Below are 26,654 nucleotides of genomic sequence, written 5' to 3'. Positions count from 1 at the left end.
CAAATCATATTCGTATTCATTTAAGTATCGTATTATAATATATAAGTTATATTCTTAATAGAAAACATACGTAAAATCGTCTATCGGTTTGCGTTTGCCTTTGCACTTGCTGAAACATAAAGCTCTACACAAAATACTTGTTTTGTTTTTGTTTCACTAATAATATAATGCGTTACTAGATCGGAACTAAGTGGTTTCATAGATCCACCCGATAAATATGTTTTTGTTGTGGTTTTTTTTGTTTTGTTCATTCGTTTTAGCAGCTTGTCAAAAACTTATCTCAAAATCGTTTATAAATGGTTTTTGTTTGGCAAACTTTGGGGCGCGGCACAGGGCTGAAACGTTGGGAGTGAAACAGCAAGATCATTTGTTTCATTCCCACATTCCAGCCTGTGGCGCTTTTCGTATTTAGCTGTCTGGGCTTCAGTTAAAAACTTTTACAAAATATGTTCATTTCGTTTCGGCCCGCCTGAGAGCTGCACTGGATGGGGAACGTTGGGTATGAAACAGCAAGATCATTTGTTTCATGCCCACATTCCGCAGCCTATAGCGACGCTCTGAGGCCAGCCCAACGGAAAGCCCAGTTAAGTTTGTAAAGCCCAAAAAGATTGTTGGGATTCGGCATTTGTTGAGGCTTTTGGATTAAATAAAATACGTTAAAATAGTTGCATCTAGGGTTACCAAAACAGTTTGGTTTCAGTTTCGACTACATAGAGTATGATGTGGGTGGGTTACAGTTATCGAGGCTTAACATGTAGCAGAGATTTACTCAGTTTCTGGCATACGATATGATAGCATGTCTCGGGACTATGTGATATGATGTGATGATGATGATGATGAGGTCAAAAGAAATGAAGAAATACCGGAACATATGCGCTACTAATGTATGTGTATATGCATGCGTTAACTGAAAGATCAAAGAACGACTACCGGCGATAGCTAGAAAGAAACGAGAGATGAACGAACAGCGAGCAACGAGTAGATAAACGACGAGAGCGAGCGATGCGATGCAATGCGTTAGAGACAGACAGAGAGAAATAAGAGAGAGAGAGAGACAGAGAGAAAGAGAGAAATAGAGACGAGACAACGATGAAGGCGCGATAGACGTGTACGATGTATCGAGTGTTACTCGTTCATGTTGTTGCTGTTGTTGTTAATGTTGTTGTTGCTGTTGCTGTGGTTGCTGGTGTTGTTGGCTTTGGTTGTTCGCTCAAGAACTGCATTTGTCTTTGAGTATGCAGCGTATTGGGATTATATATGTATATATTTATTTAAGATTGAGTTTGAAAGAGTGGAATAATTATGAACTTAAGCTTAGATTCTGACGGCATACCAAAAACAAGCTGCCCCCACCTCCACACAGCTGCGGCCCCTCTCGATCTCATTCTCGTTCTCGTTCTCGTTCAATGCCAGCGCCGACGTTGCATCAGTATCTGCTCGTGCACGATTTGCCAGAACTTGCCGTGCAGCCAGACGAGCAGCACCACCAGCTGCATGAGCAGCGGCCACTGCTGCAGTTCGTGACGCGTGCGGCGCTTTAGCTGCTGCAGCCGCGACTTGGGGCCGCCGAGCAGGCATGTGTGGGCGGCCGCCGACGGCGGTGGGGCATAGCTCAAATTGTAATTGTAATAATAGTAATAGTTGTTGTTGTAATGCTGCAGCTCAACCGGTACTAGATCTAGGGAATTGCCAACTTGGCCGCTACATCGATTGCTCGCTAAATAGTTGTCGTCATTATTTTTGTTGTTTTCGTATTGATTTGCTGCTGTTGTGGTTGTTGTTGTTGCTGCTGCTGCTGTTGCTGAATTGGTTTTAATGTTGTTGTTGTTGATATTATTGTTGTTGTTTGTTGGATGTTCATCATTACGGTATTTCTGTGGTTTGCGATAATATTACATGATGATACACTTGCCCTTTTCAGCCCACGGATTGTTCTTCTTATCCGGCGCATTAATCAATGGATCATTTTTTTCGTTCTCCTCAATAAAGGAGCGCATTCTGTAAGGAAATAAGTGGAAATGGAAATTTTGGTTAGTTGAGAAAACTGAAAGCTTATTATATATTAAAATAATAATAGATAAATGGACTCTTTACATAATATTTAACTTATCTTTGCTGAAATTGAACTGAGTCTAAGTCTTAAATATTTCATACTAAGAATTGATTTATCATTAAGTTTCCTCAGCTGTAAATGTGCTATTTTATATAAATTAACTTAATCGAAATCAACTTTTTTAGGTCTATGTAAGATAGCAAACACTGAATACATTGCTTATTATAGCAGGGTAAGGCTTAAGGGAATATTTTGTATATTAAGAGTCAAGTCCCTAACAGGTAAGTCTTGAGGGTGGTGAGACGTTTCAGCCTTCTCCTGGCTCTAGTGCGCGGACTAGCAGCACTTTGGGCTGCAGCAGCTGTGACGGCTAGCCAGGCTGCTTGGGTAAGAATCAAGTGTCTCTAGGTATTTTTTGAACACCTCTTGCATTCAGTCTCTCTTTAGCATTTTAACCTGAAGAAAACGAAGTTTATTTTGAAGTTTATTTAGAAGCAAAGATCTTCTTGACCAATTTCTTAAAGTACAATTTTTCTTAAATTATTTGATTACAGAAAGATTCTCATTGAGACTAGCTAAAGTTTATATATATATATATATATATATATATATATATATATATATATGATTTTTTAACATTTTGTTGTTTTAACTTCAGCTTTTTAGCTGGCCAAAGATTGCAAATAACCTCAAATTCTTTAAAAAATATTCTTATATTAATATTAAAATATTTTATATTAGCAGTGAAAACTGTGAAAGAGAAGCTCAAGTTAGCTTTACAATTCGCAAAGGAAATTAAATTTTATTCTCTTATTATCCACATTTGATAAACATGAATACTTGATCTGCTCCCTTTAGAGTCCTTTGTGATAGTTAGACAATAAAATCTGACGCACTTTCAAATGACAATGTCAATGCTTATGGTCCTTCCTCAGTAGAATAGAAAAGTCACTTCACACAGTTGCATATATTCATATTCCATAACGGCTTGTACACCTCGCCTAATCCCGGCTAAATTCTCTACTTTAAGCATCATAAAAGATGTAAGCTGCGTCCGCTGCCGCTGCCGCTGCCGCTGCCATACCACAGAAATCAAGCCATTTCAAAAATTGCATAATGGCAGCGGGCTTAAAGCTAAGCAGACATAAAATGAGGCACGCTTCAATGGGGCGCCAATGGTACCGGGTTGACGATGGCCGGTCCGGTTCGTAATAAACAAGGCAATGCCAAGTGCGGCAAGCGAGGGAAGCAGCTTTTATGCTAATCTCCACGCAGATGGACATTAAAAATGCTCAGCGTCAACCGTAAAGTGAAGACGACATCGAATATACCCTACTCACGCTCTGTGTGCACATAAGTGTTGTATTTGTTGTTGTAATACACTTATCCTTTAAGGCCATAAAAATGGCTGCCCTGTCGTTTGCATTTGTCTTTGCTCTCATTCGTTCTGTCGTTCCGTCCGTCTGCCTGTCCGCCTGTTACCCTGTCTGGCCATTTATTTTCCTTATTTTCGCTCAAGACGAAATTTCGTGCACTTTTGCTTGCCACGTTTTCATTTGCTTTTCTTCTCGCTTTTATTTTTTCGCTGGAAAATTCGCAAGAATTTATTTATTGCAGAGGAAGAGCAGAGGAGGGAGGCGTAAGAAATGACAGAATCGTTCGTTACAGTGCGCCGATAAAAGTATTCGCACAGACAGACTGCGTGGCACATGCTTTGCATTTCAATTTAGTGCGTCAATTGTTTACTTTGTATTTACCCTGACATCCACATTCATTTCGTTTTTTGGTCATGGCTCACGCGTCGTATGCGTTATATTTATTTATGAAAAAATAACATTTATTGACAAACGATTTGCGAATGAAAAGGGAATATATTTAAAACTTAAACTGATTTAAAACTAAAAAGAAATGGATTTAATGCTCTAAAAAAAACGTAAATGCCATTATCATTAGCATTATATCATTGTGGCCATGGCGTATGTGGCGTACGGGTAATTTATTTCCAAGCGATTTACGTAAAAAAATACGAATATATATATTAAAGCTTAGTTCAATTATAATTGTGATTTAAAACAAAAAAATATAAATTTAAATGCTCTAAATAAAACGTAAATGCCACTAACGTTATATCATTCGTCTGTGGCACACCCGGCGTATGAGTAATTTTATTTATTACCAATTAATTTAAGTTAAAACTAAATTATATTTGTGATATATTTATATATAATTTATAAATAAAAACATTAATTACATTAAAATATATTTATATTATAAATAATATAATTATTTATGCCCAGTTAAGTTATTTTTTACATTAAATAATATAATTTAATTTAATAATTTATATGTATAAACTTATGATAATGTAACATTGAAATAAAAAATTAAACCCAGATTTGTATTGATATACATCAATAAATATTTATTTCAATTTATTTTAAATTAAATTTATTTATTTTAAATATGTACTTTAACATTAATTTAGAAATAAAAAGTTGTATATATATTTTTAAAATTTTTTTACTTATAATTAAATATGTATTTAAATGTCAATAATTATTTAATCAAAAATTTATCAAATATTAATAGATATTATTAATTTGGTAACATAATTTATAAATATGTATAGCAATGAATAATTTTAAGTAAATAATCTCATATATACATTTTTATATGTTTCATATTTTTATACAAATATATTTAAATTAATGTTGTATTAAAATTTTGAAAATTATTAAATTCAACATTTATATAAATATTAATAGATGGTTTATTAATAAATAAACATCTACAAATATTTATATATATATATTTTTTTTTAATTATTATTTGAAATATATTCAATATTAATATATCACAAATTTATAAAAAATATAAAACTTACAATATTCATATAAAATGATAATAATAAAATATATATAAAATGAATATAATAAAATATAATAATTTATACAAATAATGTCAAATAATAAATAATATATTATATTTGTATAAAATTATTTGCTGATAAATAAATGTTATTTATTTATATTTTTTCAATATTAATTTGTGTAAACATGAAAATTGAATTCTCGTTAAATGCATCAACATTTGCGCTGCTCGCTTAGCCTCTATGATTTTCGTTTATTTATTGTTAATTGTCTTGTGTGGATTCAATTGCTGGCAATTGTTTGGCTATTTGGCTTTATTTGCGCAGAGGGCCGTATTTGTTATTGCTTATCTATTTGTGTGGCTGGCAGCTGCTTCTGCTTTCTGTTGTCGTTGTTAAGTCTGTCTGTTTGTCACTTGGCCTCAAAATTGTGGGGTTTTTCGTGTCTGTTTGGCCTTTGCATTTATGTGGGATTTCCCTGGCACATGTTTTCCTCTCGTTACGCTCATTAGTTTTGTTTGCTTGCCATTAAAGATTTGCGCCTATAAAATTGTGGCCCGGCACACGTGCCGTATACGCAATTCCATTTGCTGCAAACGTGTGCATTTGGCAAACTATTGTGCTGCTTCGCCAGGTGTGTAGGCGCAGGACACGCCCACTCATGTTGCCGCATTTATGCATAATTTAACTAACAAGACCTTGTCGACTTCGTAGTCCTTGTTTGGCTCCGTGCGAACGACGCTGTGTGTGTGAGCGTCTCTCTCTCTCTCTCTCCATGTGTGTGTGTGTGTAGGCGTTTCTATTTCCTTGCTCATTTTCCGCACCAGCAGAGCAAAAGGCAACGTCAGGTAAAGGTAAGGAGTGAGAGGTGGGCAACTGTGGCATAGAATAGGTTTAGCTAGATACATAAAACAATGCCCGCCGAGGCTAATGGGCTTATGACTCTGCGGTTTTTGGCTTGTGCAGCCGGAAGAACCTACAGGCGCTGCTGCTGCCGCTGCCCCTGCCCAACTCACCTCGTCCCTGAAACATGCCGAATCCAGCAGCTGAATGCGAAGGCGACAGCGAAAGTATTTTAGCCCCCAAACAAAAGGCCAAGGGTTCCATTTTTTTTTGTTTTTTTTTCGGCTTGGTTTGGTTTGGCTTGGGCTACGGTTCGACAGTCAAGACTGTTGTGGGGATTTGGCCTAAAAAGGCAGTCAACAAAGTTGTTATGATGACGTTTTTTTCTGCTTTCTACTTTTTCTCTCGTGCTGCGAACACTGGGCGAGTGAAAGTAAAGTCTTGTAGCTCTCTGTGTTAGCTCTATGACATTTCATTTTGTTGCAGGGCAACTCTGGGAAAACGCTGCTGCTTATCATGTATTTATAATGAGCGCATTAGCAAAATGTCCAGAAAAGGTTGGCCAAAATCTCCTAAGCATCTTACAGAGAGAACAGTATGAGAGAGAGTGTGAGGGAGCCAGCTAAGACGACTGTGCTTAAAGTGTTTGGCTGGTTGAGATTTACATTTGGCGCGACTCGTTTCGGCGTGCCACTTTTCTTTTACTGGCCCTCTTTGTTGGCCCAGTCATTGTCTTTAAAATTTATAGCCTACTTTTCAGCGCTGGCTTAAAGAGTCGCCGATTGTCGCTTTAAAGTGGATCTCAGTTATTTCAGCTGTCAGTGGAAGCGGAATAGACAGGCAGCATTTAATGAAGTCTTTAAGGCTTAAGGCTTCAAGCATAGCGAACTTAGAATTCAGAGATGGCCAACAACTCCCACTTTAAAATACAGGGTATTAATAGATTCCTGTGCCGGAATAAAAGCTGGCTAATGATGATGTCATCGTCAGCTGTACGCAGAAAAGAGGCAAAGTTTGCTCATAACTGTAAGACGCATTTAATAAGCAATGGCAGAAGGAAAGTTGATGGAATACGAGAGAAACATAAAAAAGTTTCACTCGAGCTGCAGAACGTGCCGCAGCTGTAGCAAATAGCTTCACTTGCCACACAGATTTCTAAAGTCAGATTTCTAAAGTCTGTCTGTCCGTCCATCCGTCTGTCTGGAATTCGTTTGTCCATTCAGCCATCCACATGCATTGAAAACTAATTCAAAAGCTTTAATTAAATATGTGCACTCTTAGCCATTCTTTGCCACATTGCTTTTATGGCCTAATTAAAAGCACTTCCGTTGAAGCGAGCGCAAGGGCGTGGCAAGGGCGAATACGCATCGCAGTCACTTAGCTGCGTGCTTCCTGCGAACAGTTTGCTCTCATTTATTACATTAAGGAGGGTTATACATTATGTGACCTTTTGGACACAGTGGAATATTGAGTGTGAAATATGATGCTGGCAATGGGTAATTTAGTTAGCCCAAAGAATACAATTTTTTATGCTAATCTGAAGGAGGCACAAATGCCTGCTTGCCACACATACACTTCTATGAATCATAAATATTTAGCTTGGCATTTTTATACCCTGATCCCATTAAAAATGGGAAATCAGGGTATAATGGTTTTGTGCAAATGTATGTAACAGGCAGAAGGAGGCGTGGCAGACCCCATAAAGTATATATATTCTTGATCAGGACGACAAGCCGAGTCGATTGAGCCCTGTCCGTCTGTCTGTCCGTCCGTCTGTCTGTCCGTCCGTCTGTCCGTCTGTCCGTCTGTCCGTATGTGTGAACGCGTGGATCTCAGCATCTATAAGAGCTAGAGACTTGAAATTTTTTTTGTAGGTCCGTGTATAGCACGCGCAGGTCAAGTTTGTTTCAAATATTCGATAACTATTCGCATTTAATTGTTATCGAATAAAAACATTATTGAAATGCAGTAACTAAATTATATCTCGAACGTCTTAAGAGCTAGAGCCTCCAAATTTTGTATTTAGTCTTATGTATATTTTATGCAATTTTGATTTTTGTTGGATTTTGGATACCGGCTCCAAATTCCCCCAAATTCTTAGAATTTAAGTTTAGTTGGAACTAGGGCCATTATGTGAAGGCGTTTGCATCTCAACTAAGCCAATAGGATATGTAGATCATATGCTGAAAATTTCATTAAAATCCATTAAGTAAAACAGAAGTTATTAAACAAAACGTTTGACCAATTTGCAAAAGCACATGTCAGCAGCGCCACGCGCACGCATTTTTCCTATGCGTGTGCACACATTCATTAAAAAGGGGGGAAATTCTTTTCTATTCCAAGAATTGAAATTGCGATTGAATTGTGCTGAATTATTAGCTGCTACTTATGTTCAAATTTGCAACGGCTCGTGCAAGAAGGACAGTGGCTGCGTTGGTAGAGGCCCCGCTCGTATGCAGCTTGGTCCGGGTTCGAGACCAGAGGAGATGAACTGTTTTTTATTGTTTTATTTTTTTTTTTTTAGTTATGAAGTGGCGGTGTTGGTAGAGTTTGTGCACGTTGCGCAAATAATCCGGGTTCGAATCCTGGTCTCGCAATGTCGATTTTTATTTGTTTTCTTTTTTTTTTAATACTCGATACAAACTACGGAAAATATTACAAAACTCAAAGGACTGGGATCAGGGTATCTCCTAGTCGGGCACCCCGACTAGAGCTTTCTTACTTGTTTTATTTAGTAGATGTTTCGCACGGAATGAAAGCTCGTTTCCTCAGACATTCAATCAACCAGGAGAAATACTTTTGCTTAAGTGGGTATGCATAAGATGAGGTAATAACTCTTTATGTTTGTGTAATTTTTTCGAAATTGGAATTCTCAGCTTTTTAGGAAGGTAACTTAACATATGTCTACTAGCCGTTAGGTTTAATATATATAACTTGAAACTGAGAAACACATATTTATTACGTTTTGCGACAGCCAAAGGATAAGCAGCTGTTGATTAGCAGACGTCTGCCTCTCCATGCGCCCTGACAGTAAGTGAAGAATTCGCAACAGCGCACGCAATTCGAATTGAAGCTGGGAGACTAAATGAGTGATTTAGTGAGAGTTAACATGAGAGCTTCCCAAATATTGACACACCGACCACTGATTTAATAAGTGAGCCCTGAATCTATTTTGAGAGAGTGAGAACGCAAGTTGGATCGTAGCTAAGTGAAGAGCTGACCTGAATTTAAATTCAATGAGTGGGTCCACACGACTATTTGCCGAGAGTGAAAGCACACTCAAATGACAAGAAAACCTAAAGCTCAACTGAGTGATCATAGCTGAGTGAAGAGCTGAGTTTAAATTCATTGAGTGAGTCCACCGAGCACAAAACCATGGAGAGAGAGAGTGCGCAAGAAACCCACGAGAGAGCGGAGAGCGCAACTTGGATCGTAAGTGAGCGGAACTTTAATTCAATGAATGGGTCCACACGTGCACACAACTATTTGGAGAGACGGAGTACACACGAAATCCACGCGTATTCGCTCAGAAGTCACAAAGCGTAAATTGGATTGGCAGATGACCTGAGCACCTTTCAACTTGAGTTGAGCCCTTTTCTAATAGCCGAGCTGGGTGGCTCTACCCATGCACATATGAACATTCTGTCAAGTATACATATGTAAGTAGATAAGCGTGTTAAGTTTATCTAACTTGAGTGCTTATTGAGTTATTCTCTACTCAATCGCTCGCGAACTTTCACTTTCACATGCTGTACGCATTGCCTTTGCTTGTGCTTAACAGGCTTACTTAAAGTTTGAATGTTCAAATATAGTTTTAATAGTTTATGAACTCGAGTTAATTGATATATTAAATACACTCGTGGAAAGCCTAGAAGATCCAGTTTTTGTTAAATGTGCATGATCTAAATGGGATCCACACTTCTAAATCTGCTCTAGAGCAACGGTTCACTCAATTTGCATGAGTCGTTATTTAGCAGACAGCTTATGATCCACAATGTTAAACTGTTATACATTAGAGTTGAACTAACTGCATGTCTCCTCAAAATCGATAAGCATTGATTTTATTCGTAAACTTTAAAACATTTCTATTTTAGTATGAATATAATTATACACAAAATATTTATAGGATTATTTAAGCAAACGTTTATTTATTTCAATTATACGATTCATTTAGGGTTTTCTGTAAATAATCTATGCAAAGGCGATTAGAATGAAACGCATGAGCTATTAATTATAAGTGCCTGCTGCCAGTCCTTAGCAAAAGGCAGCCCTTAGCAAACGTTAAGCATATGCACGATACACTTTTGAGCAGTTGCTTACCTTTGGCCACGACAAGCTCACCTGCCCGCTCCCTAAACGGACAGCCAAACATTCGTCATTGTCTATGCTTTGTGGTTTGCTTGAAACGACAAACCTTAACACGATTTAAATGTTGATTTATGACAACAAGACACACATGCACACACATTTGCAATCTAAGCACCTGAATGCATGCAACGAAAAAACATTATTTATTGATAGCGTCTACATTCGAGGCAGCTAACGACTACAATAACCGCAGCACACGTTGCGCTCTTCTATATAATCTACAGCAGCTTTGCGAGAATTCCAAACACTCAAATAACAAAACAACCCTCTACCCTCCCTTACACACACACCCAGACAGAGACAGAGACAGAGACAGAGCCACCCTCCCACACATTTCGACAGCCTCCAACATAAATTTCATATTCAGTTTGTGTAAACAAAATGTGACAGCCACATGTCAATTCGCATTAGTGTGTGTGTGTGTGTGCGTGTGTGTGTTTTACTCTTATCTTTCCATTACTCCTACTCCCTATAGCCAGCTTCCTTCGCTCTGGTATTTGCCTTTGTTGGCGCTTGGGACACAAATGAAAAGCTGAAAAATTTCATTTCATTCATATTTTAATTGTTTACGCATAATTGCCAGGGCCCGGGCTTGACAGCACAACTCACCCCCAAGTGTGGGGCTGAGGGTCTGCATCAACCCCTCGCAGCAGCCAAAGTGTTGCCCACTGTAGGCTCTAAAATTATGGTTTACTTACAAATGTCTCGCTCGACCTTCGCCATAAACTAATTTCTAGCTCATTTCACAATTGTGTGTGCGTGTGTGTGTGTGTGTGTGAGTGCGTGTTTGTCTGTTGGTCTCGTCCTTCGCTGTGGCTATGCTAAATTTAGCACACTTTTAGGCGCAACAACACAAGGCAAAGGCACTTCAAGCCCAGCCAAGGAAGCCCTACAGCAAAAACCCGCTAAGTTGAAGCATTTTGTTTTCATTCAAAATATGCGAATATTTACATATGCATGTATGTATGTGTGTGTGGGCGTGTGTGCGTGTGTGGACCAGGCGCCCTGCTAATTATATTTAACTGCGCATTATTTGCGCAGGTGTTGGCCAAAAGCAAATCAATGTGAAAACTGAATCATACGATAGCCTCTAAAATTAATTAATTATAATAATAAATAAATTATTATATTATTATATATATTATATTATTATTATTAGCATCATTATTATCCATACTATAAATGTAAGCAGCGCTCAAAGAGTAGCAACTGGGCCCAGACAAAGCTGCTTGAAGAGAAGTCTGTGACACCATTTCAGAAAGTGGCAGCTGAAGGCGGGTATCTTGAGGACAATGTTAGTTAGAAGGACTGCACCTTGAAGGCTAATGCGGAATAAAGCATGAGTGAAGTGAGGAAGGCAACCCAAGCCCAACAATGGCCCACGAGCTAAAGTTTATAAATTATTTATAACAATATACAAGTATTTCTTAGTAATATTATTATTATTTTTATTATTAATATTATTCTTATTATTATTATTAGTATTATTAATATTATTATTATTATTATTTTTATTATTATTATTATTATTATTATTATTATTATTATTATTATTATTAATATTATTCTTATTATTATTAATATTATTATTATCATCATTAATTGAGTTTCTCTAAGTCTAGTAAAATAACATATATTAAAATTTGCCCTTTGTGTGCAATTACGTAACCCTAGCAAGCCTGCTTTGCACACTTTTTACAGGGTATACATATGCATAAAATTACGTTTGCCTCTCGCATGCCTTGAATTCCATAAAATATGCAAATGTTTCTTAAAAAGTGATGCATTTCATTAGCTATAAGCAAACAAGAAACTATCTCAAAAAATATTTAAAAATATGTAAAAAAAACTTTGCAAATAGTAAATGAATTATTATATAATAAACTTAATATATATATATACAAATTAAATTTAATTAAATGAGATTTATTTCTTTAACTAAGAAAATATTAAATGGTTTCTATTGAACATATATTTCAACTCCCTCAAATGCCTGCTGTTGCCTCTCGCGTTCCTCTCAATTTCAAGTTGTTTTTTATTTCTGCTACGAATTCGTCTCGCTAGCTGAACTCAACATTTGCATCTGTTCCGCTCAACTGGTTCGAGCGAGCTCTGGAATCTTTGCGAATCATTGGTTAGCCTTAAACAGAGCTGAAGGAAGTCAACATTCGTTAGAGCTGAATGCGCAACTTGCAGCTGGGCCTTATCTAAAGTTGAGTCTCTGGAGAAAATGTGGCATGGCTTAGGGCACAGAACGTTGCACGTTGCACAAACAGAAGCCGGCCAGGAAGTGCGACTGAAACTGATTTGTGTGCCACAATCAGAAATCCGAAAAAAAAAGAAAACTCTGAATACGAATTGTGCAATGAATGGCAAAATGCGACTAAGCAGCTGGCTGAGGTGGAGCTGCTCGACTGCCAGTTGCCCTATCAGCTGGACGAGTGGGGGAGCTGATACGCCCACTCAGTGCTACGCGGGGCCTTTACGACTTGTGACAGCTGTCGGCTGTTGTCTGCGCCCTGATTTTGTTTGCATTTCAATTGGGAATCAGTGAACAATCCGTATGCCGTCTGCCGTCTGCCGTCTGCCGTGTGCCGTGTGCCGCAGCGAGTCTCCGTTACAAAAGGCGCAGCCAAAGCTCAACAAACGCTAATCGTTGGCCACGCTTCGAACGGCGAAAGGCCAAGGGCTTTGCCTGGACTCACCTGCTCCAGCCACTCGATGTAAACTTTTCTTTTTCTGCTGTCAGCTTTATTATGCAGCAGAGTTGCCAGCGCCAGCGAAAGAGTTGCCACAAGGATGCTTGGCATTTTCTTAACCACTTTCTGGGCACTCGAATGGGCCCCGGCCACAGGCAGCGAGCGAGACTTGTGGCTGCTCTTGCACTTGCAGCAACGCTCTCGCTTTTGCCTTTTCATGAATAACAAATCAGGCTGAAAGACAATCCTGGCCCGGTTCGGGGCGGGGCCAGATAGTGTGCTCTATGGCCCGGACGGCCAAAAGCCGCAAGTTCTTAGTTCTCAGTTCTCAGTTCTCAGTTCTCAGCTTTTTAGTTCTATGCATACAAAATACAAAACGACGGCAAAGGCGACAACGAAAATCCGTAAAACAAAAAACGGCAAAGAGCAAAAAAAAAAATAAAATAGAAACGAAATTGTTTAGCATGGCAAAGGGCTGCTCGGGCTGGAGGGGGCTGCATAAATGTGCTGCGAGAATGGGGGCGTGTGTGGGGCTTATAACTGCACTCGAAATGCTTTGCAGGCCTCTGCTGGTCCACTTTTGTTGAATTGAAAAGAAATTGTGCAAAAAACACTTGAGCCGAGTTCTTCACATCACAGCGTCGACGATGATGATGATGATGATGTTGATGATGTTGATGTTGATCATCATCATCAGCAGCAGCAGCAGCAGCAGCCGACTGCTCATCAGCTACGTCGCTGCCGTCAAGTGTTTGTCAAAGTTTGCCTGCGGCTGCTCTATAGAAATTTTGTAGCAAATCAAATGACGTGCGACAAGTGCGGCTTGGGCCAGGCTATCATGTAAAAACTTGCCACAGTATTCAGTTCCACATTGAACTGAATCCGTCTGCTCAAGGCCATGCACAAAATCGAAAACAAAAACAAAGGCAGACAATCCTTGCTGCCGAGTGGGCGGAGTGTTGGCTGGATGCAGCAATCTGTTGACCTGGCCTAAGGTAAAGTCCTGCTGCCAAAGTTCACTTTGCAAAGCTCAAACATAACTTGATTTAAATTTGGATATTGGAAATTAAGCTAAGCCTGAATGAAAATTGATTTTGATTTTGATTTTGATTTTGATTTTTCTATTTGCTGACATTTCTGATATATGCAGCAGAGCTTAGTTGAACAATGGCCACACCTAAGCCGAGAGCAAATTCAATTTTGGCAATCATTTAAAAGCAATAAGCAATGCCAAATGACAACAAGCTCGGATCAATATGGGCTTATGCATAAGTGTGTGTACACACACACACACACACACACTGTGACAGGAAGAGCTTAGCATACATTGTTCGCTTTGGTTTTGCGCATGCAGAGCACGCAGCCAGGACTCATTCGGCTTAAGCACATAATTCCGAGACAGCGTTCGATAATTACAGGTGCCGAGCGATAGCTGTAGCTATCAGGTGAGTGTAATGCGAAATGCATGCATATTTTGCTAAATAAATGCTCGGCGGAAATTTAATGCCAGAAATTGCAAATTTCCTGCTATCAAAAACTTGTCGAGCCTCGCCGAGGCGAGGCAGAGCGCTAGAACTGCTTGCCAGGATGTGCTACCCGAAAACGGTTTGTCGACCTGCCAGTGGGCGCTCAGCGTGCCGTGTGGCATGTACAACTATTTGCATATTTGATTTGCAGCCAGCAAAGTTATGCCATCCTCGCTCGCTCTCTTTCCCTCTGCAGTCACACACTGCGTATGCGTGTTCTTCGTACTTGGCTAAACTCGTTGGAAAACTGCAATCGCAGCACAGCTGACTACGTCTTCTGCTGCAACTTAATTAATGATACGAAAGTGCTTTTAATTAAAGCCCACTTTATATGACGCATTCATTAATATTCGCTCTCATTGTTCAATTGCTGCAATTGCTGTGCCTAGAGAATATAAATACCAAATCATTACAAGAGTTGAATGCAACTGCTAAATATTTGACAGATGTCAGTCTGGAGAGTGTGGCATTCGCTGTGCTTATCTGCTTATAGAAAATGAAAGCAATATATTATTTTGTAAGCAAAGCTTGAAAATCTTCAGAGACTTGATGCTCATTCCAGCAGCTTGATTTGGCGTTTAAATACTGCAGTGCAAAGAGCTGCTCGGAGTAGATGTCTTAGACGCCATAAAGACCTACTAAACTTGGTCTTGCCTTGAGATCTATCAAGTATACGCCTGAGCTTTACTTGCGATACCTATATCCTCTACCTGTTTCTTACCTTCAGCTAAGTATTCTCTTCTTAAAAATATATTTTTTTATATCAGCTTAGACTAAGCTGTCTAAAAGTTAGTAGATCCTCAACTAAAAAGAGCCACGGCTTAAAACAGGTAAGAGTGCTTCAGACTGAACTAGCTGCATTGACTCAGGCTGCCATCTTGATCAACAATATATTTACTCCATGGTGTCTGCCACGCCTTCTGCTGCCTGCTACATACAGTCTCACAAAAGCATTTTACCCTAAATTCAAACTTTCGAAGGGAACAGAGAGCAGGGTTTAAAGCTGTCTCAAGTACCCCAAAGCCAAGCCAATAACCTTTGAAGTGCCTCAACTGGGCTGCTTATAGAGTTATGTAACCTTCGTTTAACCTCACGTTGTACTTCGATTAATCTGAAATGGAATTGCACTCAAGTAAATAAAATTTGTTGCGAAATTTAAGTGAAATCGATGTGAGGAACGAACACACACACACTTGAGTTGGCTTTTGTTTTTTGTCACAAACACACACACACACACATACACACACACAGAAGAGGCTCGTTGGCTTGTCGAAAAAGTAGGCTAAGCATTTTTGCTTTTGCTTGCGGCCTGCGGTTGATTAATTGAAGTGGAAAATTGCTGGCCGAGCACTAAAGCCAAGTTAGTGGCCAGAGCAACGAGTATGATTGATAGTTGAAGCCCAGCTTAATGAGCCCCTCAGGCTAACTTCTGAGCCAGCTGCCAGTGGCAGTAAACGAGTTAACCGAACACTCGACAGCCGTCGTGGCCGGAATTTTGATCACGTGACTCACGCTCTCCGTTTTGCATACCTAATTGCGGCCAGAGCCTCACCTGCTCTGTAATTAAATCAGAAATGTTGCTGCAAATGCAAACAAATAGAATTTGTTGCTACTAAGGCAGAAGTTGACGCGTCTTTTGATGAATTGCGGACAAACTTTGCAGTGGACCGAAAGGACACAAAAGCAATTTGCCAGCGAGCAACAAAAGCGGGCAAATTAAATGATGTGACCAGGCAGCAGCCCCCAAAGAAACAGCAATGGACAGCAATGAACAGCAGCTGCCAACGATTCTCATTTGGCATGTAAATTTCACTAGTTGCGCGGCCTCGGCCGGCCAAAAAGATTAATTTCAGCGTAGCTGGGCAAAAGCGAAAAATATGCGTTACACTTTGTTAGCCAGCAGAGAGAACGCCAAATTGAAGTGAGCAAAATGAATGACAAGCACTTGATTATGCGACCACTAACGAACTAGTTCCGCTGAGCACAACTGTACGTAATATGTGAAATATGTGAAATTGAATGAGCTGCAATAAATAAAGAACTTGGAGTTGGCGAGCGAGAGGTTGTCCTACAAAAAGCATCAAATATGTATATATATATACATATATATATATATATATACATACATATATATATATTTATATATATATTTATATTTATATATATATATATATATATATATATATATATATTTATTTAATAACAGAAATATATATAAACATGTATTCAAGTGTATTGATCGGGCATTTCGAGTGTTTCAAATGAACTTATTCAACTGAACACAACTGTACTTAAGGCGTTAAGGCAACTGGTATTTGCTCTATTGAAAGAATTTATTATATTTATATACATATTTATATACATATAAAAGCTCGAGCCTAAGTTGCAAGTCAAGAAAGCTTTGGGCGAGGATCTTATTGGCAACAGAACGAGACGAATCATAGCAGATCAAGCCCTACTGTTTCTAGAGTTCATTCTTAACCTAAATGAAATGCTTTCCAAAATAGTGGAATGATACACACAACAGGAAAGCAGCCAGCTGACTTGCACTGCTACAGGTCGATCAGGCTTCGCCCACGCTGTAGAGGTTGATCCCTAACAGACAACTCATCATATGCAACTACTACTTTCAACATTCTTGGAACGTTTGCTGGTTCACAGTTAAATAAATTCAATATAAAATGTGTCCCTTACCTTTTCAACTGAATTCAGAGAGAGTGTGTAGGAAATTGGAGAATAAATCTGCACAATTGAAAAACAACTTCGACGTCAGTTTACAAAGCAGGAATTGGAAAATTCTCTCATAAAATATATTTTCTCAAGTAATTCGCAATAAAAGTGAATAAGAAAGCTGAAACGCTTTATATTTGATGATATGAAAAGCAACAAAGCACAATTCAAACAAATAGCTGAGCAGCACTAAAGCGTTTACTTATGAATACAGCATCAGGCAGAGGGCGAATTTACATACAGATTGTGCTCTACATAAATATTTCAGGGAATATTGCGCCAAACACAACATGGCAAATCAAATGAGATAGAGTCACGTGCACAGCAGCCGAGAGATATTTATATATATATATAGCATATCTGATGTGGGAACTGAGACACAAGCGCTAACACAACAAGCAAATCCAATTTGGCTACAATTCTGGCGAAAAGGGTTGAATGGCATTTCAATACAACTAACGCATGCCCTTAGCACGCAGTAAAAGTCATTTGTCTTTTTTCTTAGAATTCCCAACTTGTTCTAGCCTTTTTCTAAATTAATACTTGAACTGGTTTGTTACAGTGTATTTAGTATTCTGTTGTATTTAGTCGTCGCTGCATGTTATTTGCTATTCGTAATTGCGTTCAAGTGGCTTGTGGCAGCGGGGCGTGGCCTCTAATTGATGCTACGCGAGCGAGTCGCAACGCTTGAAAACTTTTGTGTGCCCTTTAAGCGTAAACTGTACTTTTTAGTTGTTGTTGCATTGTTGTTGCTGTCGTTGTTGTTACTGTGAATGCTTTCGCTCTAATTCGCCGTTAAGTGGCTTTTGGACATTTGTTGCAAAACTTTTCTCCCTTTTCCGTTTTCTTTTTTTTTTTTTTGAACCCACTTACTGCAGGCAATCGTCGCTGTTGTTGCTTTTGTATTCGATACTTTTAGCGAGCCGTTTGCGGCTTGCGCCAGTGTTGGTAAATGGCAGCAGCATCTTAAGTTCTGTTCAGCGGTAAATTAATGAGTGACAAGTCAGAAGTTTTTCGCCCATGTGCCCCAGCTACAAAACTTAACTTGGCCAACAGACAAAGCGCGCTTAAAGTGCTCGCGCCAGAGTTGAGCGCAAATCGCTGACGGCGACTGGAGCTGAAAAGTTGGATGGATTTGATAGCAACAGAAAAATCGTATACAAATCACTTGAGGGAATGCCTCTGGCAATTGCTGACTGTAAATTGAGTGCGGAAACTGCAAATTGCTGATATGAATGGCATTTGGCTTGGAAAATGCTAAGAAAATTGAAAACTTAGTTCTGACTTTACTCAGAGAATGTCCCTGAGCTGGGCATATAAATCCACTAAAAATAGATTATAGCTAATGTCCGTTATATATTTAATCAGCAATGATTCAATGTCAGCTCTTTAATTGAGATTTCTCAGATGTCGTTCAAGTGCCCTGGCACATGGGGCGTATGCGCGATATTATCTCGTCTCATTTAATGGCCACTTCACGTTTGCTTTTACTGCAATCTGCAATCACAATTTGTTGACCATTTCGTTTCATAAATAAACCAATAATTTCATTTAAAGCCCGCACCTGTTACTGGAAGCACAGCGCAGCGATTCATGAATTCGAAATGCGTTGTACTTCGAGTAAGCCTCTCGCTCTTTCCCTCCCTCTCGATATGTATAAATGAGCATATATGTGTGTGGTATGTGTGCATGTGAATCTGTGTGTGTGTGTGGCTTTGTTGTGGGTCATAAAGCTTTACGAGCAGTCGTCGACGGCCGACAGAGCCTCATTGTTATGGACAATGATGTGCGGAGAGACAAAAACACGGCGCATAAGATTTTTATGTGCGCATTTTTTTGCCCAAGAACAAGAACGAGAAGAAGAAGAAGAAGTTGTTTTAATTATAACACCTGACGGCTGCCAGCCTACAAGGCTATCACACACAAGTGTCTGCATGTGTGTATTGAGGTACAGTCAGCACAAAAGCTGCTGCGCGCATTACGTATGCAAAATTTAATTTCGCAAATGAGGAACGCTTCATGGCGACTCTAAGTACGACTGTGACTGTGACTGTGACTGTGATTCTGATTGAAGCTGAAATCACAGTTTATCACGTTGTCTCCTACTGCAAGCCTCGTGCCGCTGCCATTGTCTTGGCGGCTTCTCGGCTCTATGCGAATATTTGTTCTATTTTCTGCTTCGTCTCTTTATGCGACCAGACACAATTTAACAAATTAAAAAAAAACAGGGCGCAGCAAGCGGCAAGAAGGACAGGAAGCACAAACCGGACGGAATCGTATGAAACGGAATGACCCTGACCAAGAGTTTCGCAAGCCGAGGCGATAAATATGCAAAAATGGAACGAATTGTGGCTGCAGCTACCCCCAGCCACCCCCAGCTCCTCAGCCCAGAAGCTCTGCATACACAGCTAGCAGCTGGCATAGCTTCATTAACTAATAGTTTTTACTTAGTAGAAATGATTTCACAAACAAACTTACTTTAATTAATTAACTATACTAACATTTATGAGGAATAATGTGAAATAATAATTACATAAGCTTAGCCAGGCCTTAAAGTTGCCAGTTTGACTTGCTTCCTTTTCCTTGAACAACATATTTATAGCTAAGCTCTTTCAATGTGAATAGCAGCAGCAAATACTAAGAACTAACTGACACCTGCTTATACTCACTTAGAATACGCTTCAATCCCATCTTAATTTATATAAAGTCTATTGGATATACTCACCTGAAAAGAAAGACAATAAAATATATTATTAATTAGTGATTCATTATATTTGAATTGAATCAATTTTGAGGGGATTTATACATACTTAAATATAAATTTATATAGGTATAGTATTTTATTTTAAGTCTCTTCTACAGTTTAAACTGTTTCAGTGTCAACTGTTATTCAAAATTCCATTCAACTAAATATAAAAGTTGGAGTTGATTTGATTAAAGTGCTAATACACTTCCTATGCATATGTATATAGTTATTCAGGCCAACCACTTAGGAATAATATTAAATGAAATTACTATAAAACAAAATTAGTCTCCTAAGGTCCACAAATATTTAACTTCTGGGTACAATTTAACAGCGCCTTATTATTTTTTTCAGCTGCTGTAGGCGACAGGCAGAGCAACCTGCCCCCTCCTCTTACAATGTCAACTCCAACCGCTCATACAAAATAATACGTAATAGATGACTCCGATTTTACTTTGTTTCTTGAGTCTATTTTAAAAATAGAGCCCTATCATTATGTAGAAAATAGCACATCACTCAAATGTGTGCCTTGACTGCCATGTCAAAGATTACATCGAGATAACTCAGATAGAAGTTGACTAACTGCCGACGGCTATTTATTTGCAATCATCGTCGAATTTACTTCTGTGACTTTTTTCAATGGTATTTGCTAACCTAGCTATATTATATATTTTTATATTTTCTTCTCTTCGTATCAATCTCTATCGCAATTCCTGCCTCTGGATTCACAATACTTTTCAACTCTCCAAAGAATATTATAAAAAAATATATTTAAGAAATGTATAAAAAATATATAAAAAATTTATAAAAAATATATAAAATATATATAAAAAATATATAAAATATATATAAAAAATATATAAAAAATATATACAAAAATATGTTAAAAATATATAAAATACATATATGTTAAATAATTCCAATGATAAAGCAAAGTATATTTGCTTAACATTCGCAAGCAATCGATTGTTCATCAAATGCCAGCAGCAAATGTTATCGATAACTTCAGCAGCTGCTGCAATAGAGCTATCGGCAAAAGTAAAACTACTTTTTAGTCACCCATTACATGCGACTATTTACTAAATTGCCTCGATTTGTGTTATGCGCAGCATATTCTCGATGGTCACACATATTAATTTAAGTTGATTAATATTTGCATTTATAATTTAAGTATTTTTTATATCCAATGTCATGTGAAATTCAAAAAGTTTTTCCTCAACTAAATTATTGTTTTTCGCCCACACTTCGCGCGCACGAATGAAAATATGTGTTAAGCCATAACAAAGAGGAGAGCAAATCGGGATTGCCTTTAAACAGGCACTATTCCCCAGATACGCTTGAATATGCACTAGCAAAGTTTTCCAGTCCTTTTTCCGGTAAAGAGTCGAGGCATAGACATCATGGGATTTACGGGCCGCACGTAAGCCTGAATTATTAAGCAGCTGTTGGGTAGGCCCTGCCGCTTGCCACTGGCTGCTGGCTGCTGGCTGCTGGCTGCTGACTGCTGGCTGCTTTAATATGGTATTAAGTCATTTCATTTATTATTGAAGACCTGGCGCTATTCGCTTTGGCGTTGGCTGTCAAAAATGCAATCGCCAAAACGAGCCAAAAAAAAAACCTAAAAAAAAGAGGGAAAAAACAAATATATGGCAAACAGAAAGAGAAATGGGAAGCGCATGCAGCGAAATTCAATTACTACTATGACTGGCAATCGGGTGGCACGGAGGGGCAAAGGTGCAGCAGGATGTGCGGCTGTTGGGGATGTAACGAGACGTAACTGTTGTTTGCACATAAATTGTTTGTAGTTATGCCAATGCTCATAATGCAGCTCTGTGAGAGTGTGCGCGTGTGTGTGTGCGAGTGTGTGTACACAGCCATAGCACAACCTCCTCGGCTGCTGCCATTTCTCTCGTGTGTCAATGAAAAACTGCGAGTAATCGCTATAAAAAAAATTGGAAACGCCAAAATGTCGCAGTTTTTCCAAGGCAATTTATGTGACCTCTCACTTATGCTCTCTCTCTCTCTCTCTCTCTCTGCCTCCTTGTGTCTCGCTCTTTATTACTTAACACGCATGTGGCCATAATTTTGCTTTTATTAACAATGCCAACGACAACACAAATTTCAGCTCAAGCAAAAAGTAAAATAAAACAAATAAAATAAATGTAATAAAATTGTATAAATTATGACATAAATAAGGACATTTAAGATATAGCTTAGCTATGTTAAATGAGCTGTGGGCTTATGGAAAAAGTTAATATTGATTTGATAAGTAACTGTATTTCATTGAAAGTCAAAAATCTTTATCATAAGTCATAGATAAAAATTAACTTATGCAAAGAGAAGCGCTCAGTACTGGCTGACCTAGCAGAAGGGATGCTCCTTCCGATTGCTTAAGTTATCGATAACATTTAGTTGCTCAAACATGCATTTGCCATTTGATCTCGCATAGGAATATCGAAATACCCGCTTAGTTCTTAGTTTGTCTGAGTAACTTTAGCGAAATCCAATTAAATAAATTGCCAAGAATTCGTTCAATGTCACTCCATGCTTATATTATATATTTAATCTCAATTTATGCGACTTGCAATTAAGTTTTAGCCATTCAATTGGGCTTATGTACGCACACTAAACACATCTATAAACCAATATGTCTGACAAATAAAGTAAGAGAAAGTTATTCAAGCAGCCATAAGACGCTCCCACAATGGACTCTGGTGGCCAAGCCACAGAGCAGCTCGCACAGCTCTTTATAGTTTCGCTCGTATATTAAGCCAATTATATCAGATTTATAACACTCGATTTCTTGAATAACACGAATTTACCCTCTTGATGTCGGGCTAAGCTGCAGCTAAGCCGCACAGATGGCAATCATAACTTTTTAATTAACGGCATGCAATATTGACCATGTCAGAGGCTTCACACACAGAGGAAATCCATCAGCTAATTAACTGATATTTAATTTCGCGTTCGTGGCATTAAGAACCTCTTCAATTAGCATGCAATTAAAATGCTCTTCGCTCTTGACTTTATTACAGCCCCAAAAATTGAGTTGTTGCTAAATTTGTTTAAATAAATGACGTCATAAAAGCGAAGCCCGAGCCTAATGAGCGAATACTTATAGCATATTATCTCCACGCTCTTCTCCTCTGTCTCTCTCACTCTGCCTCTGCCCATCTCTCTCGCTGGCCTTTAACAATTAAAGAGCTCATTTGCCGGCTGAGTTATGTTGCACGCTTAATAGTTTTTGCTTTAAGCACTTCAAGTAGTTAGTTACGTGGCATCTTCATCTTCTTCTTTTGCTTCGCCTTCGCCTTCGCCTTCGCCTCCATTGCAGCCTCGGCAATGCTTGGCAACTGAAACCCTCGAGCCAATTGCTCAATCATTCAACTAATAGACCAGGCGACGATGCACTTCGCTGGTACTGTGAACCCTGGACTGGGCGTAATTGCAACGTGCTGGGGCGTGGCCCGCTGGATCTTAAGCGTGCCATTGTCTAATAGACAACCACTTAATTGGCCTTTCCAGGGCCCGAGCACACTCCATCGGCCACAGATAAGATAACCAATGCAATGAAAGAGAATCAATTAACTCTCGCAAGCTTATTTATTTTTTTTTTTTTGGGCAGCATAGCTTGTGGCAGAGCCAGCAGCAAGAAAATCAATTGAGCAGAGTCTTGCTTAGACTGACTAACCTGACTAACCTGAGCAACTTATATAGCATTACTACGATCAACAGTACCTAGACTTCTAAGAACTCTAACGATCCGCTCTCTGTCACTTATTGAAGAGAAATGTTTTTAATGAAATCAGTAACTCAACTTCGATACAGTTGGCACTCGGACACAGGCATCATAACTCATAGCTGATGTGCAGAAACGTGCCGAGCAGAGATTAATGTGTCTGGGCTGCAGATAAGCAAAAGTTATCTACATGTGCGTGGGTGTACAGCAGGCAACTGCAAGCATGTCTATTTCTTAGAGGCAAGGGGCAGTTGGCTTCAGCTTTGGCAGTGCCATTACAATTCATTTATATGTGTGGCATGTTTTATGGCATACTTTGTGCTGCTGCCATTAATCAACATTAAAAGTGTCAACAACAACAACAACAGCAGCAGCAGCAGCAGCAAGAAAAGAAAAGAAAATGTTGAGCCAGCGCCTTGCCGTATGCAAAATAAAATAAAATGCGAAAAGCGCTCATAAATAGCTGACAAGGCGCCGGGCAGAGAGCTGCAGGCGGGCAGCTAAAGGTGTGCTGCACAGCAATCAGCAGGTGTTTGTCATATGCCGCGCGTAATTTATTTGCCCTGGCAACTTGTTAATACACCAGTCGCCAGTCGCCAGTTCCCAGTTCCCAGTTCCCAGTCGCCTTTTCAGCTCGATTTTCCAGCTATAGAAGTCACTTTCATCGTCATAGAAATGCTTTTGTGTTTCAGTTTATTATTAATGATATTTTTTGTATAAAAAATAATGCTTGCTATGCACCTTTGCAAGAGTTTTGAGCTCAAAATTCAATTTGGCAACTAAAACGAATGAAAAACTTTAAATTTGCTTTTTGCAGTTGCCGAAAGTCGCAAAGTTTTCATTTTTCAAAATTGAAATTTCTAATGAGAATGCGAAAACAACAAAACAAATTTTACTAAATTTATTTAAATTATATAAAATAAAATATGTTAAAAAAATCAAGTAAATATCTTAGAGATGGGAGTGCTTGACTTGCAGATACCGTGAGCTCTTCTAGGCTTCTTCTATGCATATTTATCTGCACTTAAATTTCTGTACCGTTAAGTTATATACAGAAAAGGGAATATTTATTTGTCAGATGAATGTTTCTATGAGATAACAAATTTGATATCAAAGGCAGCTCTTTTGCTTTTGTTGTCTATGATAAATATACAGATGAACAAGGAGAGAAAAATTCAGCTTATTGTCCTGATTAAGAATATATATACTTTATGAGGTCTGCCACGCCTTCTTCTGCCTGTTACATGCAACATTCTGAGCTGAACTCCCATTTTTAAATTTTCAAATTGTTAAAGTTATAAATTGCAGCAGAAAGTTTTAATTATGGTGTAGAGTGAAAATAAAAGAGTTTGAATGTGAAAAATGAGCAGCAAAATGTGCAGAATAAAAAATAAATAAAACTACACAAAATAAAAAATAAAACTACACAAAAATAAATTTCATGAAGTTTGCAAAATTTTGAAAAGTTAAAAAAAAAGAGAGCTCAACTAATTTTGTATCGACAGTTCTTCTTCAGCTCCAGACTTTGCCAACGAGATTTTACAATCGAAGCATTGCCAATCAGGGAATTCAATTATTATAAAAGAAACTTTGCACAATGCTAGCCCCAGCTCGCTGCCCGCCAGCAGAAGCTGAACAATCTTTTCATATGCTTCTCGCCTTACGCTCGACCTTTGGCACAAAGTCAGCGGTTTATAAAATGTTTTGCATTTAAATTAAATTGAATAAACCGCTAATCCAATTCACTGGCCGTGCCCAGCTGCCCTTCCCCCTCTCCCCTCTCCCCTCTCCCCTCTCTCGCACCGCAGTGCAAACAAAAGCCAGACAAGCAACAAAGAACACAAACAATTTCCATATCCTTCCACTGCCATTGTGAACTGTTCTGCCAATTAATTTGCATGTTGAGGGCGCTGCCATTTTAAAGTTTAGCAGCCACTCGCTATACAGTTAGACAAGCCGTTTAAAGCTGCCACGCCCAACAGCATGACAACGTCAATTAGCTGACCCGACCGCAACAACAGCAATTGCACTCTACGCGGAGCCGAAGCGAGAGACAAAGGCGAAGGCAATGACTGACTTGCACGCTTCACTGCTGACGCCCAAAAAGTTCGCTGTAGATTTTAGCCACTGTCAGCAGCTGTGTCTGTGTGAGTGTGTGTGTGTGTGTGTGTGTGTGTGTGTGTATTGGCGCGTGTGCTTAATGTACCGCAACAATGGCAACTACAGCTCTTGGCGCAGTTGCGCGTCTTCAGTTGACCAGAACTCCAGAGCTCTGCAATTGCCACACACTCGCAATTGAAACAAAGCCACATTGTTGTTATTGTTGTTGTGGCTTTTATTAAATGTGGTCCAGCTAACGATATGAAGACGCCCGGCCACCAAAAAGTGCTGACTCACAGCCTTTAAAGTGCGCAGTCATGAAAATAATAGTTTAAACAGCTTTAAGCAAACCAATTTACGAAGCAACAAGGCTGAGGCTTTATGTGATTGAATAGCTAACAGGTAAACCCAGTTAAGGTTTTCAGCTAAAAACACATTTAATGAGAATTTGCTTAGCAGGTGTCTATACTCAAGGCAAAGCCTAAGCGTTGCTCTATCAATGAGTCATAAATTATAGTTGCTAAATTATACGCTAAGCCACACAAGAGTATGCAGATACTAATTGCTATATAATGACTATATATTAGATTAACTGCTTCTGTTATCGATAACATTTGCTGGCATGTGTAGAGTAAGTGAAAACTTTATTTTTAAAATTTAATTGTAATTTTATTTAATTTCCATAAAGTAGTCTATAGGAATTAGTGATAAAAATAACAAAGCGAGATTTAAGCTACTTCCGTCAACTATATTTCAACAGCTACTTATGGTATCGATAACAGTGGCTTGTACTATCTAATAATTTAATTATTATTTTATTTAATTAACATAAAATTGTGATTAGAAATATAACAAAACAAGACTTAGACTACTTCCGATAAATCTACTACAGCAGCTGCTTGTTATCGATAACATTTAATCATTAATCGTGTTACACCTGTCGAGTGTGCAGAAAAAATTGAAATATACCGTAGTTGCAGCTCA

General features: G+C 38.6%; 2 protein-coding genes across 2 annotated transcripts in view; both read right to left on the bottom strand.

Moving 5' to 3' along the window:
* Nucleotides 1-1,192: 1,192 nt before the first annotated feature.
* LOC111593150 (GATA zinc finger domain-containing protein 11-like) lies at nt 1,193-1,889 on the bottom strand (the record flags this gene model as incomplete). The annotated part of the gene is made up of 1 exon (XM_023305754.2): nt 1,193-1,889. A coding segment is annotated over one exon (486 nt), but the record flags the coding sequence as incomplete, so codon positions are not given.
* LOC111593149 (guanine nucleotide-binding protein subunit gamma-e) overlaps nt 1,867-26,654 on the bottom strand; it is a 57,691-nt gene continuing 32,903 nt past the window's right edge. Inside the window, exon 3 of the mRNA XM_023305753.1 lies at nt 1,867-1,998. Within this exon, the coding sequence (XP_023161521.1) occupies nt 1,893-1,998 (106 nt within the window). The 3' untranslated portion in view covers nt 1,867-1,892. The remainder of the gene's footprint in view (nt 1,999-26,654) is intronic.

The sequence above is a fragment of the Drosophila hydei genome, unplaced genomic scaffold, assembly GCF_003285905.1.
Source record: "Drosophila hydei strain 15085-1641.00,03,60 unplaced genomic scaffold, DhydRS2 tig00000364-arrow-arrow-pilon, whole genome shotgun sequence".
In the NCBI taxonomy this organism is placed as follows: domain Eukaryota; kingdom Metazoa; phylum Arthropoda; class Insecta; order Diptera; family Drosophilidae; genus Drosophila; species Drosophila hydei.
This window is presented reverse-complemented; position numbering and strand designations above follow the sequence as displayed.